Source organism: Desmodus rotundus, chromosome 4 (assembly GCF_022682495.2).
Source record: "Desmodus rotundus isolate HL8 chromosome 4, HLdesRot8A.1, whole genome shotgun sequence".
Classification (NCBI taxonomy): domain Eukaryota; kingdom Metazoa; phylum Chordata; class Mammalia; order Chiroptera; family Phyllostomidae; genus Desmodus; species Desmodus rotundus.
This window is the reverse complement of record NC_071390.1, coordinates 11,277,633-11,298,232: the sequence shown is the minus strand read 5'-3', so window position 1 is coordinate 11,298,232 and position 20,600 is coordinate 11,277,633. Positions and strand designations below refer to the sequence as shown.

At 39.8% G+C, this 20,600-nt stretch overlaps 1 protein-coding gene across 2 annotated transcripts in view; it reads left to right on the top strand.

Moving 5' to 3' along the window:
• ATRNL1 (attractin like 1) overlaps positions 1–20,600 on the top strand; it is a 495,303-nt gene that overhangs the window by 29,423 nt on the left and 445,280 nt on the right. For both annotated transcript variants that reach the window (XM_024555570.4, XM_053922251.2), the window contains exons 6-8: positions 9,945–10,119; positions 12,859–12,946; positions 18,230–18,485. In XM_024555570.4, the coding sequence (XP_024411338.3) occupies positions 9,945–10,119; positions 12,859–12,946; positions 18,230–18,485 (519 nt within the window). The remainder of the gene's footprint in view (positions 1–9,944; positions 10,120–12,858; positions 12,947–18,229; positions 18,486–20,600) is intronic.

The window sequence follows — 20,600 nt, the reverse complement described above, 5'->3', positions numbered from 1 at the left end:
GCCTTGTCTTTTATTAAGTGGCTATTCTAATAATTGTGACCTTTCTTCTCCTAAAAAGTGCCTTGAAGTACCTTTCTGGTTTTCATTTCCGTCTTGAAACTAAACTAATGTTATTTTGTAAGGAGAACGTGGTATATCAAGAATATATGTAAGTTAAGGCCCGAGAAATGCAGGTGTAGCTTGTGGTGGTTTTCACACCGATGTTCGTCTTCATTGTGTTCCAACAGTCTTGAAAACAAAAGGGGAAACATTTGTATGTACTGCTCTCTGTGAACATGTCTGTGTCTTCTCGTTCCGTCCTTTTGTTCATCCTTCTTTGAAACGTTTTATTCTCTGGGGGTTTTGTCACATAGATCTGGTTCAAAATAATATCTTCGGTTTTTCTGGCCATTCACATTTTATTATTCTCTTCAGTAATGCCTCAAATCGTAAAAATGCCTGATTCTTCTAAGCAAGTGGAAATGGGGACGCAAAGACAAAGTGATACTGTGAATAGTTTTCTAGAGAGAGAGAGAGAGACATTTTTAAATACATTATAAAATATTATAGGAATCATATACGTTTTGTGCCATTATTAATTCGTAATAACTGAAGCGCTGACCTCTGAATTAGCGGGATGTGTCCGGGGGGCAGTGTGTGCTTGGCGGGTGAGACAGTGTGTTGCTCGGTTCCTTTGAACTTCAGACTTGATCCCTGAGTCCGTTTTCAAGGAAGTTGGCATCATGACTGAAAGAGTTAGGGGGAAAATGAGGTTTTTATTTCAGACATGTAATAAATGTGGGGGAATCACGGAGGGGAAAACAGAAAGAGATTTGTTTCTAGGACGTCTGGGAAATGATCAAAGAAGTGGAGATGTTTGAAGATGATGGCTAAGGAGGCCATCTTTCTGTGAGTCCAAATCTGGCAGTTTTTTTGTGATGTGTTTTTGGGAGCTGGATTCTTTGGGTCAAAAATAACAGATTGTTGCTACCTCCATTATATTTTATAATTTTATGTTGGTAAACTTTGATTATTCTGTTTGGTTCTATGCTAGTATTAATAAAAAATAAGTGTTGTGGTCTAGAAATTGAGATTTTATGCAGAGAGCACAGAGGGAAAGATCTAGCTTCATATTAAGTCTTGAGTTCTGCTCAGCCATCAGCATACTCCCTCTGCCTCCTCTAACTTTCTCAGCTAACTCTTTCTTCCTTAACCATCTATGTTCATCTTTTTACCATTTGAGGCATTTTTCCAAATTACGTAGGAGTGTATTTTAAGGATAGATAACACCATTAAAGTCAATTGTTCCCCTTTTCCTGTAGAAGGTACTTACAAAAACCAAAAGCTAAAGTAGCCGAGAATATAGAAAATGCTAAATGCAGCATTTTTGAAAGGCATACAAGTTTCTTTTATGATGTTTAAATTTTGTCATAATGTACACCTGCCAAATTACTTGAAGGATAGGGGCCTGTGTGGACTCACCTGCTCCTGTGACATTTTTCATGTAGCGAAATTTGTGTAAGTCTCAATAAATCAAAGGAGGGAAAAAAGCAACTTTGAAAAGCGTTTTTCTTTTAAATACATTTCAATAAAATATTTTAAAGTATAGATCGTTGCCATAATTGCCAAGGGATGGGCCCAGGAGTTCTCTCCTGTCTACTCAGAAAAACTCTGCAACGTGCATTGTTTGGTAAGATTAGACAGGTTGATAAGACAAACCAGCAGGCTTCCGGGACAGTTTTTTCTTGATCCGTTACAACAGAACATTTTCCCCTGTACTATAGAGATGAAAGACAGGTCTCCATCTTTTACGTGCCGGCTAGTGACCGAGCCATTTGAAGATTGCCCCTGTGCCCTTCCTGTTCCAGAAGGTCCCGCTCAGCCCTGGCGTTCAGCCCCTTTCAGCGTCTTCAGGGTATTCTCTGTATTTGCAGTATTTCTTCTCAATCCGGTTCAGTCACAGTTGTCCTATAAGGATTGGAGTTTTCAGCCTTTAAATCGCTGGGTGAAGGACAATCCCTGAATATGTAAGTCATGTGATTTGATCGTGCTGTATGGTGCCTCTGCTTCTTTGAAGTCACACTTCGTCTGGACTTGCTGCAGTTTCCTGCAGGCCTCTGTCCTTTACCGTCTCAAGGTCTTTCTCACGCCTGAACCTCCCCCTGGAACAGCCTCACGCATTGACATTCTGAGCCCAGGTCGGATCTCGCTGTTATAGGCTGTCAGGGGACCTACCTGACTCATTTGTAACACCTGTCGCACTTACCTTTGTGTGCTGCTTGGGTTCTCTCTCCACTGGCCTGTGTACTGCCTGAAGTTAAAATGGTTGTGTTTTGACGACCTTTGTGTCCCCAGCACCTTCTGTAGTGCCTGATGTGTAGTGGGCACTCAAATTTTTAAAATTGTGTTTGTTGATTGAATGAATGAATTAGAAGTGTGTTAGACTGTTAGTGTACTAATATGTGGACTTTCCAACATATACGTTTGAGAAGACTCCAGTAAGTTATGTAATTTTCTTGGCATAGAAATCAGAATTTTAAATATTGGGAGAAACAATTCAATTTGAGCATTTGGTTCTTGGACATGTGTTTGCATCACTTTTGGTCTCAGGTTCTAACATCTGCCACCAGGTGGCAGTATTGGCTACCAGGACACACAAACTCCAAGGCAGCGTTCAAATTGTACGAACTTGGTAATTTGGTTCATTTTAGAAAAATATAAAATCTTTGACTCAAACTCATGGATATTTTATCCAAACATAATCTTTCCCGGGTTAGTCATATAATATATTAGGACTTGACTAGTTACTTTAAGACAGTGCGTTAGAGCTGTGAGTCACGGCACAATTCACAGAATATTCTGGGCTAGACATCTAGGTTCCTTCCTGATAGAGGTTTACTTAACGTTGAAGGACTTACAACCACTCGTTTTGTGCCTCTGACTTGGATAAGTAGGATAACCATTTTCAACCCTGCTCTCAATCCTAGCTAACTGTGTATTTGTCATTTCTGACTAATCAGAACCAAACTCTGGAAAACCTTCTTTTAAGCCTTCCACAACTCAAAAATGGTAAGTTGGAAACCACTGATCCTTGCTAATAGACGGAAGCTTCCTTTAAGACTGTAATAGTGTCACTGGCCTCAAGTCTAAGAACCAGGTATTCTTGGGACACACCTAGTCTAATGTTTACCACTCACATAACTCATTGTTCCATAAACATGCTAACTGTGGACATTTAAAAATACACTACTGTTGATACCAGGCCTTTGCAGATTGGTTTTATGACCTAGAAACTGTTTAGAATACTTTGGAGACTGAAACAAAATGAACCTTTACTGATGGCATTAGCAGATAGGACTCTTGCACTGATGTGATCTCATTTTGCCTGTCACTGGAGAACTTCAGATTCAGCGCACATATTAAATCGTAAGACTGTTTCTGAAATAATACATATAAGTTACATATACCTCTCTGAAAATCTCCTTTCTCAGCATATTTCCCCCTTCCTATTAGCAATCCAATTTCTGTTGCGAAATTGCCCTTCACTCACTGAGAGGAGTGTTGATGGAAGAGATAGCCAGACACCTGTCTAGTTGGAACTGGATTTGTTGGCCTCTTTGTAGAATTCTCTGAATTTCTCCATGTTTTTTCCAGTAAATTCCCATTTGTCCTAGCCAAAATTAGTTTCTGTGGCTTACACCGAAAGAAATCTAACTGATAAACTAACCCTACGGATACAGTTAGAAGGTAGATATATATATTTTTTCCTGTTATTAGAGTTATTTAAAATAACAGAAGTGGATCTACAGTGTAGAGTTATTTACAGAAATGCAGCTTTACAACCTGCATTTGATGTAGTTCAAAGTTAACCGTATATGTAATATTTTTAGTTGAGAACTGCAAAAAGAAAATAAATAAAATTTGCCCTTTTACATATGTGCCTTAATAGAAAATAAATATATTTTTTTCACAATGGCATAGATTAAATATGCATTAAAGGTGTGAGTCAAAACCGTATCAAAAAGAAGTCTAGATAGAGAGCAGATGGACTGCTCTAGGGGGAGGGGGTTGGAGGAAGGGCGGGGCAGAAAAGAACGAGGACTCACAGGCACCGACTGCAGTGATTTTGGGATGGGGGTGGGAGTGGAAGAGGGTGTAAGGGGAATAAATGGTAATGGAGAACAGCACAGTAATACATACATACATACATACATAAAAATTTTAAAACATCTAAAGTTCTGGAGCAAGATATTTCTCCCTGAAAATCCCTTATATTTGGTTTCTTTTCCTGCTTTAAGTTATATAAAGAAGCTCCACTCAGGCTCATTCTTGCTTTGGGGAGTCCAAGCCCGCTGCTAAAATATTAATCGGTAAAAGGAACAATGCAACCGTCTCGTTGTCGGCGGAGATACAATTTTCCTGCTCGGCTCGCTATGCTGTGTCTTTGCCCAGAACAGTTACAGTTTTTCTGTGATATCAGACATTAATGTCTCAGTCTGCTCATAAATTTGGGGCACCTTCGGGGAATCGCCGTCTCACTCACTTGAAGACATTAAATTTTTATCCTTCTTTATGGTAACAGTGTCATTTTATAAATTTAATTTGTGTAAAAGAAATAAAATTTTTTGTACTGATTTCCATTATAAAATCAGAGATAGAGTCCTTTAGGAAACCCTTTTCAGTGCAAAACTATTACAATGCCTGGGAAGGAAGAAAATGCAATTCAGCAGTTCTGGGATTGCTTTGGAAAAACTTCCAAACCATCGTAGTACTTTATTCTAGGTTTTTTCCTTTGCTATTTTCTGCTAATTGGACTTACTTGTGATTATAGGAATTTTTTGCTTGAAATTTTACTGTTCTCTTTGGGCATGTGTATTTATAAAGTCTGATAACGCTAGTCTTCATTAACTTGTTCTGCCTGCAGACTTAATTATATTTAGTCTCCTGGTGTATAAAATGGGGGGATTGACTTAATAACAATAAAGTTACTGTTATGAAGCTTTCATTATAGTATTAAGTACAGTCTCATTTTATATTCACAGAATCCTATGTTCTTCTAGCTGTAATCTCCATGATTAAACTGACGCTTAGAGAAGTTAAGTTACTCATCCAAGGTTTTACAGCTGATATTTAGGAAAGCTAGGTTAGACTGAATGCTCATGCTTTTAATCTTTTAGAGCTCGAAGGTTATTTTCATTCATTCATTCACTAAGTGTGTACTGAGGCAAATCGTGTAGGGGTTGTAAACTCTATTAGGATTTTTCATTTTATTTTAAGTCTGATGGGAAATGATTGAATGACTTCAAATAGAGAAATGACAGGTATAGGTTTATGTTTTTAATTATCCTGGTTGCACTGTGGAGAGTTGAATATGATGGGAAGAGAGCAACAGTGGGAATAGAGACCAGTTTGGAGACTGTTGCAAGAGTCTCCAAAGGACTGTTGCAAGAGGTAAGAGTGGATGGTGGCTTGCAGTGGGGTGTTGGTTGTAAAGGAAGATATCAGTGATTGGCATCTGGTTGAGGTGATAGAACTTAAAAGTATTTATAATTGTAAGGTACAGATACTCAGACACCAGCCAGTCCCAGTGGTTGCTGACCTTGGCTCAGAGCAGGGTCCTGGAGCAGGGTGCTGTGCTTCTAGTCGTCGCTGTGCAGAGGTCTGGATTGTGTCCGGAGGGGCCGGGGAACTGGGGAGGGGAGGCTGGGTGTTGGGAATGTGGGGTAGCATGTACTTCATCAAAGCATGTCCATATTTGGGCAGTTGGAGAGGCTGAATCCCTGCTTATCTAATGAATGTCTGTCCAGAATTTATTGGTGGGTGGGATTCGGGCTGTGGGAAAAAGAGAGAACTCAAGAATAGAGTCGAGGTCTTTGCCCTGAGCACCTGGACGAATGAAGTGCCTTTTACATGAGTTGCTAAACCCTGGCCAAGGAACAGACCTGGGAGAGAAACAGCAGGGTTTTCTTTCGTTTTGGACAGGGCAAGTTTGAGGTGATCATTAGACATACCATCAGACATCCAAATGGAAATGTCACGCCGGTGGTTGGCCTTTCATCTGGAGTTCAAGAGAGATCGTGGGGCTGGGGCAATGAGTTGGAGAGGGATCAGCATGTTATTCTACAATGTGTGACTCTAGACCAGCCTTTCCCCTCAAAACCTGTCTCTCAGCAGCCCGTCACTAATGCCCGAAGTGACAGGATTGGAAACTCATTCATGCTCTCTGGTTTATGACACTACACACAACCTGTGGGAAAGGTAGCACATTCACGCCTTATGAAAACCCACTGTAATGTGAATTACTCTGTTACTTCCTTTCCCAGACGGCTGAGGTCTGCTCACCTTGCGGAGAGTCCCGTCCTGACTGTTAGAAGTTGTGCAGGGAGAGCTGTGCGGAGCTGTCCTACCAGGGGCCAGATTAGGCAATGGGAGAAGGTTTCTCGTGGATGTGCTTTTATACAAAGGGAGTCTTGGATGGCCTTAAGTGTAGATGTCAATGCTAGAGTTTTAATGAATGGTGAAGGCTTTGTGTATATAAACTGTTCTTTATCGTTATCTGTGTATTAAATTAATATTCAGTTTATAAGTTTCCATTTTAAATCCTTTTAGTTATATAATGCAGAAAGCTACAGATTATGACATTCAGTTTTCTTCAAAGTTTTAATCCTATTCATAAATCTTTTGTTCTATTTATAAATGTATTAATTCAGCATAAAATAAAAACAGTCTGTAGAGTTGCCTATAGACTATTCCTTCTGATAATTTCTGCAAGTTACGTAAAATGTGGTAGTGACAAAGATAGGAAGAATTTTGACTGCTATTTTCTTTTGTGTAGAAAAATTAGATATTAGAGTCAAACTTAAAAAAACCCTCCAGAATCCTGTTTTCTGTATTAAATAATGTTTAGTTTCAAATAATTAATTAAATTAGCTTTTAGTATTAGTTTCCCCAAACTACTATTAACACGTTCCCACACACTTACCTTTCGGAGGTAATCGGTTTCACTGGGTCAAAATCCAGGTGTTGTCAGGGCCGCACCCCCTCCGGTGGCTCTAGGAAAGACCCCTGTCCCTGACTTTCCCAGCTTCTGGAGCTGCCAGCCCCATGGTCCTGGCCTTCCTTTCCCTCCCTCTGCCTCCAAAACTTGCAGCACAGCATCTTGCTTCCTTCGCCACATTGCTGCTTCTTCTGGAGTTGAGTCTCCCTGGAAGGATCCTATGCATAGACCCTTGTCTGCACAGGACCGTTGTGGTTACATGTAGCGTCCACTCTGATAATCCGGGAGAAACTCCCCAGTTCCAGACCCTTCATTTATTCTGACCTCAAAGCCCCTTTTGCCAGATAAGGTAAATAGTCACAGGTTCCGTTGGGTACGGCCTAGGTATCTTTGGGGGAGCTATTACTCAGCCTTCCACAAACTCACTCTGAAATAGTTTGCTTTAGGGAAGATTTCATATATCCCTGACTTTCTAAAGAATTTTACGTGCCGTAAATCCTTATCAAACTCCGTCAGGTAATGCCCTGGCATTCTTTGATGGCATACAACTGTGTCTTTGCATGATAACTCTGTTTTCGGTTTCTATTTAGAAAAAGCTTTCAAACTTATAGAAAAATTGCAAAAATAAGGATAACAAAGCATATTCAAACGTCCTTTACCACGTTTACCTATTATTACCCTTTTATCCTATTTGCTTATTGCTCCTGACGGGCATGATTTACAGTAAGTCCACATTTCCTCTTTAAGAACACCAAATACAGAACTATACCAATAAACATATTAGTTATATATCACGCCCATCTGCTCTCACTCTCCTCAGTTCGATTAGAGGTTGGCAGACTTGTGTAAAGGGCCATGTAGTGAATGGTTTTGGCCGTGCTGAGCATACGATCTCTGTTACAACTATTCAGCTCTGCTGGTGTCGTGCAAAAGCAGCCACAGACCATTCTGAAATGAATGAACACGCTGTGTTCTAATTAAACTTTATCTACCAAAACAGGGAGTGGGCTGGATTTTGCTCATGGGCTATTGTTTTGTCAACCCAAGTTAAATGAGTTCTAAGTGATTCAGAATTGTAGTTAAATTTTTTTTAAATCAATGTGTTCCTTTAATTTCTTTGATTACCAAAATATGGTTCAGAATCTTTTCACTCAAACATAACAAGTTTTTTATATCCAATTTAAAAGTTTGTGTCATTATGAGAGAGAGAATCTAAGGCGCTACTTAGTTGCACCTGAAAAATGCAGACTCAGAATGTACGCTTTGAAAAGAACTTTGAAGATGAGTGAATGAATGAATGTATGCATGGGTGAGTGAACAGGTAAACACATGAAAATGATATATAGGCTGATTTTTCTCATATTAGGGCCAGTCTGAAAGTTTTTTAATTTTGTGATTCAATGGTAATCTAAAATTAAAGAAAAATGTTTTATTGTTCAAGTACAGTTGTCTCCATTTTACCCCCACCACTTCCCCCTCCCCACCCATCCCTACCTCCCACCCTCAGTCCTTCCCCCCTTTGGCTTTGTCCTTGTGTCCTTCATACCTGTTCCTTTACGACACTTCCCCTTCTTTCCCCTCCATGTTATCTGGTGACTGTCAGTTTGTTCTTTATTTCAAGTAAAATTTTTTGATGTAAGCAAATTTAGAATCAAGTGATTGCTCTCCTAATTGAGTAAAAATGCCACTTGATTGTAATTCCAGCCTTTGTGTTGACTGGTAAGTTGGGACCGAGCCGTATTCCCTATTAAGGCTAAAAAGAAAACGAGCGAAGTGTACTGATGCATTGTGACGAGTGAAGGTCACCTGACCATATGGCAGAATGTGTGAATGGAAAAGGTCTTTAAAGGGTGGAGGAAGGGAACACGGTGGGAAAATTGTGTTGTCAGAATAATGCAGATACCCTAAACCTGTGTGGGGAAAGGTGCTATAAGAATTACTGTCATTTCCAACCTCGGACCACGGGTTTGGTGGGAGCAAAACAACATCATCTCTCTTAATAAATAAACACTGAGCTTGTAGGTTTTACAAGTTTGTTTACATATACATATAATTTATAAACTTATGTTGATTTTATTTTTATAAAAAGAACTTTAAACATAAGGAGTTTATGTCTAGGCTTTATTTGGGCGTATCTTAGCTTTATTAGAATTAAGAATCATTTGAGAGCCTTTAAGTTTGATGAAAAATATTTCCTTTAGGAGCATTTATTCCACCCTTTAAGTTTGCGTGATGGGATAAATGACCCATCTGCACACTGGCCTAGGCCGGCCTCTCCTACAGTTTACAGATGGGGGGGGGGACCAAGACTCCTGAGTGACATCATGCATGTGGGCTGGAAAAGGCAGTGTTTTCTACGTACGGAATTGGAGTTATCCTGCGCTGATTCATATAAGTTTACTGTACATAATACATATTGTTTTCTGTTTGAGGGTAATAAGCCTTCCCTACTGATACCAATTTTGGTTATTCTTAATAATGCTAAGAAAAAATATAATTTTATCTTTCTATATGTTTAGTAGTTTACGCTTTACAAATACTTCAATCTGCACTCTTTTAGAAGTCGCACACCTGTAATAACCCCGAGAGAATAGATTGTCGTTTATGTTTTATAGATGAAGGCTCGGTGATGGGAGAGGTGAACAGACTTGCTCAGGGGCACAGGTGCAGTGAGTGGCGGAACGGGGATCCCAGTGCATTGGTTTCCACTGCACTGTCCTCGTGGCCCAAAGTGAGTGTAAGCGCTGTGCTTGAATGGTTCTTCCAGAAGGTGGAGTCTGACCGAGTATCTAATCTGTCCCCCCCCCCCACCCCCGTAGAATTATCGCTGTGGGTTCAGACCATTTATTATGTGCATTGATGAATAGGATGAGCATTGAATTACTAATTTTCTTCATCCCTACATTCTCTGTTTTTACAATCCAAGTTCTTTGTTTAATGTGTCGTGTTGTTTGATTTTTTTTAATAGGTCCTGATTGTTCTTTGAATGTTCCTTCCACTGAGCCTTACTGGATCCTGCCGAATGTTAAGCCCTTCAGCCCTTCTGTAGGCCGGGCTTCCCACAGAGCAGTTTTACACGGGAAGTTTATGTGGGTGATTGGTGGATATAGTTTTAACTACAGTTCTTTTCAAATGGTCCTGAAGTAAGTCTTTCCTCCAGATCTTCACAATCTCTTACTGAAGCTGATTTTTTGTTGTTGTTAATAACACTATGCTAGATGCCTATTCTATTACTGTCCAAATTTATGAATGTTTGTCTTTGTGATGGGGTCTACTTGCTACATGGAGCTGATTTGAAAACCTGTGAATTCAGTAGTTAAATACCTGTCATTGTGCATATAGGTCGGTTTTGTAAAACCTCTCTGGAGTGCTTTGAATAAGCTCGGAGTAAGAAAACACTGACTGAAAGTAAGGTGGGCCAGGCCCTCGTTAGACATGACGAATCCCGCCCCAGTTTATTTCGGTTCAGAATTAAGTGGAGTTGCTTACATAAAAATACTTTCAACTTGTCCTGTCAGTTAGTTTGCCTGAGCTTTTTTACTTCGGACTTGTTTCACAAGCTTTTGTCGGGGGAACAGTGCCAGTATTATAAAGTGGATTATTCATTTGCCATTGTCCCACTAGAGACTGTCCTCTTGGGGTTGGATGATAAAGGGGATCCCATGGATGGCAGCTTTATCTGATTTCTTTCAGCTGGTGGTTGTATTTTACGATCATCCAGTAATAAAAGAACAAAAGAGGAGATAGGAAGAATAATTTGAGTAGCAATGTTGTTTTCAGGCGTGATATGCACAATGCATAATAACTGGTGCAACTTGGGCATCAGCCAATCAGAGCTGACCCTGGGCAGCCTAGTATAATGGTGCGTACCCGGTAGGTTGCCAGCGGTAGCAGATAAATATACAGGACACCCAGTAAAACTTGAATTTCATAGGTAATGAATAATTTAGTACAATTGGGTCCTTGCAATATTCTCTTTAATTTTGTCTCAAATATCGCATGGGTTCTACTATACTAAAAATTATTTGTTTATCTAAAATTCAGATTTAATTGGGCATGTTGAATTTTTCCTGGCAACCCTACATACCAAAAATATTAGCCATATTAATTTTGGGTATTCAAAAATTCTAGTACTTACAAGAGGAGATTGCTTTAAAACTATGAATGAATATGACTAGAATTAAAGTATTAAATAAAATAAATTCTGTAGAGAGGGAGGAAGAGTTTTTAGGTAAATACTTAAGAGAACAGGTAGAATTCTGTAACAATATATGACAGATTAAGTATAGTAGAAAGAATTGAAAGGAGTTGGTGGGATTAAAATGAATCGCTAAGATGTGAAAAGAACCTGAAGAAATGAATTTTAAATGTGGAAACTGAAAGGACATTAACTCTGATTAATTAAAGTGAAACGATTGTGAAAATAAAGTAAAATGGTTCTTGCATTTTTAATGGGCAGTTAGAGAGAACAAAGAAGAATATGAAAGATCGATGTGGCCCACCAGGCCTGAGATAGTTACTCTCTGGCCCTTTACAGGAATAATCTGCCAAGTCCTAATTTATGGGAACTTGGCGGAAAGCAGTGTGCTGGGTGCAGATGGTAGGTGGGTGTAGTGGTGTGAGTCTGTGGAAGGCATGTTCTAATTGATTATAGCTCTCTATTTGTATCCCGCAGATGTGTCTTCTAGCTCCAGTGTAGGAAACGAGTTAAATCTAATGCTCAAACAGCTTTTGGCAACCTTCCCTTTTTTTGTGAAGGGAGCTCGCTTGCCTTTCCCGATGAGTCAGAGGAAGAAAGAGAAGAGAGGAGGTGAAAATTGAAAGGGGGCCTCTTAAACAACTTCCTAGTCAGTTCTTGGCTAAGTGCTTCCTTTTGCATAGTTTGGCTTATTGAAGAGACTCGAGGGTGGCGTTTGATGGTGAACCGAACTGGAATTCTGTTAGATAAGCAACTGAGATCCACAGTTTGGAACCTCTGTTTCCATGTGTGTGTTTTTGGACCAGTAGAACAAGTATCAGTTTTCATTTTTATCCTGTAATCCAGTAGTACCTTATTTTTACAGAAGCTTCCATCTTACTAGATTAATTTCACACACAATCACAAATGACCAGTAAACAAGATATATTTGTGCATAGGAAATAGATACTTCTTGGTTAATTTATATAATGCGGAGCTAAGTGCATGTAAAAGAATAAAAATGAATACATAAATCCAATGGCTTTTGTAAAAATGGAGAGAATTTCCATCTATTTCCAAAAGAAAAAGCTGACTTTTTTTTTTTTGCTTCTGTGCAATTTATTATTTTTGTTAGTTTTTAGTTGAATTTACTGGGGTTACACTGGTCAGTAAAGTCGTATGGGCTTCAAGCACACAACCCTGCCACACATCATCTGCACATTGCATCGCGCGCTCCGCCGCCGAAGTCCAGTCTCCTTCCGCCACCATTTGTCCGCTGTTCACTCTCTTCCACCTGCCCCCGCCCACCTTCCCTCTGGAAGTCACCACACTGTTGTCTGTGTCTGAGGGTTTTTTGTTTTCCTTAACCCCCTCACCCATTTCACCCAGCCCCCAGCCCCTCTGGCACCTGTCTGTTCTCTGTCTTTTTTGTAAAATTAAAAAATGCAGACCATCTCACTATTGTTTACGTTAAGCAGTTGGTTGAAATCGTTAAAGCAGTTGAGCAAATTAATTCCAGTAATAAATAGCCTCATCAAGTTAATGCATATTGCACATTTAGGGGGTTGAACCCCAAATTAGAGGAGGTACATCTTGAATGTGTTTGTAAAAATGTCTAATGTGGTACATGAAATTATGAGTTTGCACATTAAAAAACCAAACACGAATCTTGGCTTGTGAAGTTACTTGTTTTTCTTGTTTTCAGTTACAATTTAGAAAACAATATATGGAACGTGGGAACTCTGTCAAGGGGACCGCTCCAGAGATACGGCCACTCTCTTGCTTTATATCAGGTATGGATCCTGCTTATAAATTAAAATTTTTTTTGAGTTTACCTTAGGCCTAAAAAATACTAAATCTCAGATTTATTTCAAACTCCTCATGAGAATAATAAATAATAAGGATCATAATGGTTTGAGATGTCAGACTTATATACTATTTTAGTAAAAGTAATCGGGTTCAGTAGTCACTTTTCAAATTGTGGTGGTATACACATAATATAAAATTTACCACTTTAACCTTTTAAAGGTAGAGTTCAGTGGCATTAAGTATGTTCAAATCGTTGTCCAGTAATTACCACCATTATCTCCGGACCTTTGTTTGTCCTAAAGCTGAAACTTCATCCCATTAAAACAACAATTCCCCATGACCCCTGCCCCAGGCCCATCATTCCACTGCTGTCTGTCTGTGTGAATTCGACTACCCTGGGTGCCTCACATAAGAGAACTCACACAGCAATTGTTCTTCCCTGACTGGCTTATTTCACTTAGGGTGGAGTCCTCAATGTGTATCCATCTTGGAGCGCGTGTCAGGATTGCCTTTCTTCTTAAGCCTGAGTGATAGTCCATCTTCTGTGTGTAGCGCATTTGTTTATCCATTTGTCCGCTGATAAACCCCGGGGTGGCTTTTGCCTTTCTGCCTGTCGTGAATAGGGCTGCCGCGCACAGGGGTGAGTGCGTACCGGCTCCTGTACCCACTTTGGATTTTCGGGAGTGGAATTCCCAGAAGTGAAATTGCTGGATTACATGATAATTACATTTTTCTTTTTTGAGGAGTTTCTGTATTGTTTTCTGCAGCGGCTGTGCCCTTTTACATTCCCTCCAGCAGTGCACAGGAGTTTCAGTTTCCCACATCCTGTGGCATCTTACTGTGGTTTTGACTTGTGTTTCCTTCGTGATCAGTGGTGGTGAAACCTTTTCAAGGGCTCGTTGGCGATTCGTATGCTTTCTCTGGAGAAATATATATTCGAGTCCTGTGTTTTTATTGGTGTTCAATTTTGAGAGTTTTTTTAATGTGTTCTGGATATTAACTCCTAGTTGGAGATATGATTTCCAAGTATTTTCTCCCATTTTGTGAGCCGTTTTTTCACTCTGTTGATAGTGTTATTTGATGCACAAAAGTTTTTAATTTTGATGTAGCCCAATTTATTTATTTTTGTTGCTTGTGCTTTGGTGTCATATCCAAGAAATCATCGCCAAATCCAATGTCATGAAATTGGGTATTTGCCATACGCCATAAATTAAATTTATTCAAAACTGATTAAAGACCTAAAAACAAGAACACTTTAAAACTCATAAAAGAAAGCATCAGGAAAAGGTTTCACGGCACTGAGTAAATCTTGTTCGTGGTCTACGGCAAAGGTCCAGTTTCATTCTTTTATGTGACGGTATTTGATCTTCCCAGCAGCTTTGTCAGAAAGACTGCTTTTCCCCCAGTGAATGGTCTTGGTGCCCGTGTTGGAAGTCAGTCAACTGACCAAACATGTGAGGGTGTTTCTGAGCTCTCTGTCCCTGCGGTGCCTGTGTTTAAGCGAGTGCCACCCTATTCTGATTATTCCAGTCTTGCAGTAGGTTCTCAACTGAGGGTGGTGTGAGACCTCCAACTTCTGTCTTGTTTCAAGTTTGTTTCAGGTGACTCTTCAAGGTCCCCTAAGGTTCCATGTGACTATTAGGATGGTTCTAGTTCTGCAAATATGTTATTTGGATTTTGATAGAGATTGTACGGTAAACAGTTACTGTTATGTATTTGAAGGATTCATGATTTAAATGACAGGCTGCTTAACTGATTTTTGTTTTGAATTAACAAAAATTCATGTGTTTTGTGATCTGTGACTACACCCTTCAAATCAGGATTCACATATTTTCTCAGCTTATTTAAGAAAAATTGGAAAATACAGGAGCAATGTAAAGAATAAACTACCATTTTTATGCATATGCATGTTAAAAATGAAATAAAAATCTCCATGTAAAAATGTATGTATATATGTTTTAGGGGTTTTTTTTTTAAGATTTTATTTATATTTCCTAGAAAAAGGGGAAGGGAGGGAGAAAGGAAGGGAGAAAAACATCAATGTGAGAGAGAAACATCGATCGGTTGCCTCTCACAAATGCCCAAACCCACTGGGGACTGGCCCATAGTCTAGGCATGTGCCCAGACCGGGAACCAAATTGGCAACCTTTCGTTCTGCGGGATGATGCCCAACCAACTGAGTTACACCAGTCAGGGCTGTTTTCTAGGTTTTTAATATTTTTACTCTTTATAATTTTAATTTTTTAAAGATTTTATTTATTTACTTTTTAGAGAGATGGAAAGGGAGAGAGAAAGAAAGGGAGAGAAACATCAGTGTGTGAGAGATACATTGATTGCTTGCCTCTCTCACACCCCTAACTGGGGAACCTGGCCTGTGATCCAGGCATGTGCCCTGACTGGGAATCAAACTCGCGACCTTTTGGTTCACAGGCGGGGCATTCAATCCACTGAGCCACGCCAGCCAGGGCTGTTTTCTAGGTTTTTTAAATTAAATTTATTGTTGGGGGGGTGGTGACAGTGGTCAGTAGGGTCATATTGGTTTCAAATGTACATTTCTATGGCACATGATCCTGTATATTGCATTGTTTTTTTAGTTTTTTTGGTTTCATTTTTGTAGCAGATTTATTGAGATATAATTGACATACCATATAATTCATTCATTCTAAATGTGTATAATTGAATGGCTCCTAGTGTATTCAGAGTTGGGCAACCATCTTTTGCAGATGTGTACAAAATTGCAGAGTACATTTTTATCACCTGGCAAAGAAACTCTATATCCTTCAGTTATCACCTCAAACCTCATCCTGCCAGCCTTATGCCATCATTAGTCTACTCCCTGTCTCTAGAGGCTTGTCTACTCCGGCCATTTCATGCAAATGCAACTCTGTTCTATGCGGCTGGTGACTGGCGTGTTGTAGCGTGCATCAGTGCTCCATTTTATGGCTAAATAATGTTCTATTGTATGGATGTGTACTACATTTTGTTTATCTTTCCGTCAGTTAACGGACATTTGGGTTATATTCACTTTTCGGCTCTTATGGGTAATGCTGCTATAAACATGTGTACGTTTTTGAGAGGATGTGTGCTTTCATTTCTCTCAAGTGTGCATGTGGGGTCAGACTTCAGGGTCAAAGGGTAACGCTGTATTTAACTTGCAGAGGAACTGCCGCTGCCCTCTGCACTGGCCGTCCCATTCGACATTCCCCCAGCCGTGTACGAAGGTTCCAGTTTCTGCAGACCCTCACCAGCTCTCATCTGTATCTGTTTTTGGACTGTAGCCCTCCTAGTGGGTGTGAAGTGGTATCTCATTGTGTTTTGATGGTACTCCTGTTGATTAATGATGCTGGGCATCCTTTCATGTGCTTATTGACTGTCTGTGATTTCTTACGAGAAATGTCTATCCAAGTCCTTTGCCCATTTTTTAAGTTGGGTTATTTGCGTTTTTATCATTGAGAGATAAAGGGTTCTTTATGTATTCCAGATACAAGCCCCTTAATATTTGCAAGTATTTTCTCCCATTTTGTGAGTTTTAACTTTCTTAATGGTGTCTTTTAAAAGATAAAATTTGTTTTTTTTTATTTTGGTGAAATGCAATTTATCTTTTGTTGTTTGTGATTATGGTGTCATATCTAAAAATCCATTGCCAAAATCAAGGTCATGAAGATTTACCCCGTGTTTTCTTTTAAGAGTGTAGTTTGGCTCTTAGGTTTAGGCCTCTGATTCATTTTGAGTTAAATTTTTTATATGGTATGCAGTAAAGGTTCAAATTCATTTTTTTTGTATGTGACTGTTCAAGTTTCTTACCACCATTTGTTGAAGAGATTATTCTTTCTCCGTTGAGTGGTCTTGACACTTGTCAAATATCAGTTGGCCGTGGGTGTATGGGTTTATTTCTGAGCTCTCTGTCCTATTGATTTGCATGTCTGCCTTTATGCCAGGAGCACACTGTTTTGATTACTTTTGCTTTGTAGTAAGTTTTGAAATTGAGAAGTGTGAGCCCTCCAATTTTATTTATTTTTTTCAAAATTGTTTAGGTATTCTGGGTCTCTTGCAATGCCATGTGAATTTCAGAATCGACTTGTCAGTTTCTAAAAAGAAGTCATCTGGGATTCTGATAACAATTGCGTTGACTCTCTTGTTCAGTTGGGGGACTATTGCCTTGCCGTGTTAACAGGAAGTCTTCTGACCCAGGAACATGGGATGTCTTCCTGTTTATTTAGATCTGTTAAAATTTCTTTCAGCAATGTTTTGTTGCCTTCAGAGTAAGGGTAGAATTTCTTTTGTTAAATTTATTCCTAACTCTTTAATTTTTTGATGCATTTGTAAATGGAATTGTTTTACTTAGTGTCATTTTTGGATTGTTCATTGCAAGTGTATAGAAATATAATTGATATTTGTATGTTGGCCTTGTATTCTCCAATGTGGCAGAACTCATTTATTAGTTCTAATTGTTCTTTTTTTCATTTCTTAGTATTGTCTATAGATATGTTTATGTCTTCTATGAATAGCAATATTTTACTTTTTCAACCTGGATGTCTTTATTCAGTTTTGGCCAATTTGCTCTGGCTGAAACCTTGAGTACAGTGTGGACTGCAAGCGGCTCAAGGGGGCGTCTTAGTCTTCTTCTTGACCGTCGTGGGAAAGCATCCTTTTTTTCATCATGTTAGGTCTGTGTTTTTCTTAGATGATCTTTATTAGGTTGAAGAGATTCCTTTCTATGCCTAGGTTGTTGAAATAGTAACGATTTGTCTCATTTACGTATCATTCATTTCAGTCATATGTGATTAAAGCATTTTGTATGACTTGTAAGTGCTGTCAGTGTCTGCCCAGAGCCAAGGGAAGTGGTAAGGAAACTGTTCTCCGTGTTGCACACTCACGTGGCCTACTTTTTGTGAGCTGTGCTTGATGGAAGCGGCGAATGATCAGGAATAGCGCGAAGCATTACACGTGGATGGTAACATTCAAACGTGACAACCAGAGGCTCAGCAAGTAGGATAATAAAAATGCAGTTAAATGACTATATAATACAGTTGCTTTCAGTAAGATATCTCACAGTAACTTTCTGAAAGCATGGATTTCCCCCCCCCTTTCTTGTAAGTAAAAGCATCATTTTTCACTACTCATGTGTCCCCATTTGACTCTTTACTAATAAGAATTGTGTCTGGTGCCTGTTGTGATTACCAAAATTTGATGTTGAAATTGAGCCTTCGTGTTAAATGAATATGCCTTGCTGCTTTGTTTATTAAGGCGTGCTTTTTAACTTCCAGGAAAACATCTTTATGTATGGAGGCAGAATTGAAACGCACGAGGGCAATGTCACGGACGAACTGTGGATCTTTAACATACAGAGCCAGTCGTGGAGCACGAAAACGCCCATGGTGCTCGGGCACGGGCAGCGGTACGCCGTGGAGGGACACTCGGCGCACATAATGGAGCTGGACAGCAGGGATGCTGTGATGGTCATAATATTTGGATACTCTGCTGTGTATGGGTACACAAGCAGCGTCCAGGAGTACCATATCTGTGAGTTACTGCGAACACGTAACTATGGGCTCTTCTCTCTCTTGGTGGAGAATATTTTTACGTTTCATAAAATCTGCACAGTGAATTTAGTCAAGATGGTTAGTTGCTTGAAATAGGAATTACAAGCCAAGAATTAATCCTTCTAAATATGTTTTTTAGTTTTGTGTTAAGATTTTGTCTTTTTATATGTAAGTGTGTCGTCTTAGGGAAATGTTACGTACTAAGTATCTGAGTCACATTTTCCAAGAATTGAGAATATTTTTAAATATGTGAAATTCCAATAGATGGTGCTGTTTCTCTGGATTTTACTCATGGACCAAGAGCTAAAACTAACCCAGTCTCTTTGCTGTGTAATCCAGGATACCAGGACTTGTCATTTTGCAGGGTTCTGTCCCTGATCTTACTGCAGTATCTCCATATTCATGTTACTCTTTTAAAGGAAGCTTCTCACGGACAGTCTCTCAGCTTCTGTGGGAGATGTTACCTGGTGGGTGAAGGCAGCCGGGACAATCTGCCTACGACTTTCTATGCTATACTCTTACATCCTCTTCTTTGTTTTTCTGGTGCTTTATTTAAAAAAAAATTCTTTATGAAATTTTCAAACAATTGTAATTTTAAAAAAGTTTATCTACAAATATACAGGGAGTGGCATGAATAATGCCCCTTTTTATTACAAAACCATAAGCACATAATTCTGTAACAGAACAATATCACACTCAAGAACACCATATGACATTTTAGGTGAAATGTCCAAATTAAAACTATAAATTATTACACCCATAGTATTACCCTACCCGCCACACTGAAGCAGGACTCACTTCTGCTGGAGCCTGTATGTACCCTATAGTCACTACTTAGATTTAAGAACATACTCCATTTCTGGCTCTTTCCAGTGTCATGAGCTCAAGTTTCAGCCTTTTTTTGTGTATAGACAACTATACCGGGTGGGACAAAAGTAAGTTTACAGTTGTTTGCATGGAAAAGCACAATAACGAATAAATGGTAATACAAGAATAAACTCCGCTTTACGTACTCACAGATGTAGACCTCGCTGTGTACCCTGCACCAGGCGTACTACTCTGCAGAGCCCCTGTGCAGTCTTAATGCGAAGGCTCTTATGCAGGTCACCTTTAGCAACAGTAGGAGCGCACTTGTGTGCCCAAAGGAAGACACCCCTCTAGATGCTCCACTGTTTCCCCTGTTGTCCTTTCAAGGATCTGTGTCCCTTTCCCTGTCCCCAGCGCAGCTGGGCTGGGCGTGGGATGTGCGACCTCAGTGCTGCTTATCGCTGTTTGCACTCTGCTTCCATACCTTCTCTTTGAATCGCTCAGCTTTGGACCATCTGTCTTTAGGCTCTGCCACCCATTTTTCATCCTCCTTGTCTCCGGTTGTTCCTCAGATTGCTGGGTTTTATTCCTCGAAGAAAACAGCTTCTGGCTCACTGTCACTCCACCCCATGTGTATTAACCAGAGGTTTTTACGATTTCAGTATCCACTTACATAACTCTTCTAATACCCAACTCCTCAATTTTTTACCTCTCTTCCACAGATCTTGTTTTTCATCCTACCTGAGTAACTCTTGCCTGTTGGCATACCTGCAGCGAAGCCCATGATTTCCATTTCGCCTGACTTACCTCCCGTGCCACCGTTGAGTCCAGCTTTCTCCCTCTAGCACCCGAACTCTGGTGATCCTTCGGCCTTACCAGAGCATTTAGTTCCCCGAGCCTGCTTTCAGGCTTTCACGCTGTCTTGTCCATACTTACACACTTACCAGGCTTAAAGTTCAGTCACCATTCTCTCTTCCCACTCTCCATAATGACTGTTTCATGCATTTTCCTCTCTCTTCAAACTTGCCACATTTCTTCCTTCATCATAACTCTCAGCTGGTGACCTGACTTGTTATTTTACAGAGAAAATCGAAGCAATCTAAAGAGAATTCCTGCTGATGGGAAGGAACGTTTTGGAGTAATGGCTAATAAGCAGTGCTGTGTGGAGTAAACCTGCTTAGATGCCTTACTGTCGTAACAAACTCGCGACGACATGGGAGCGAGTGCGGCTGTGCTCCTGATTTTTCAGATGAGCCCAAGACTTGGTTCAGCAAGAGTTGACTTGCAG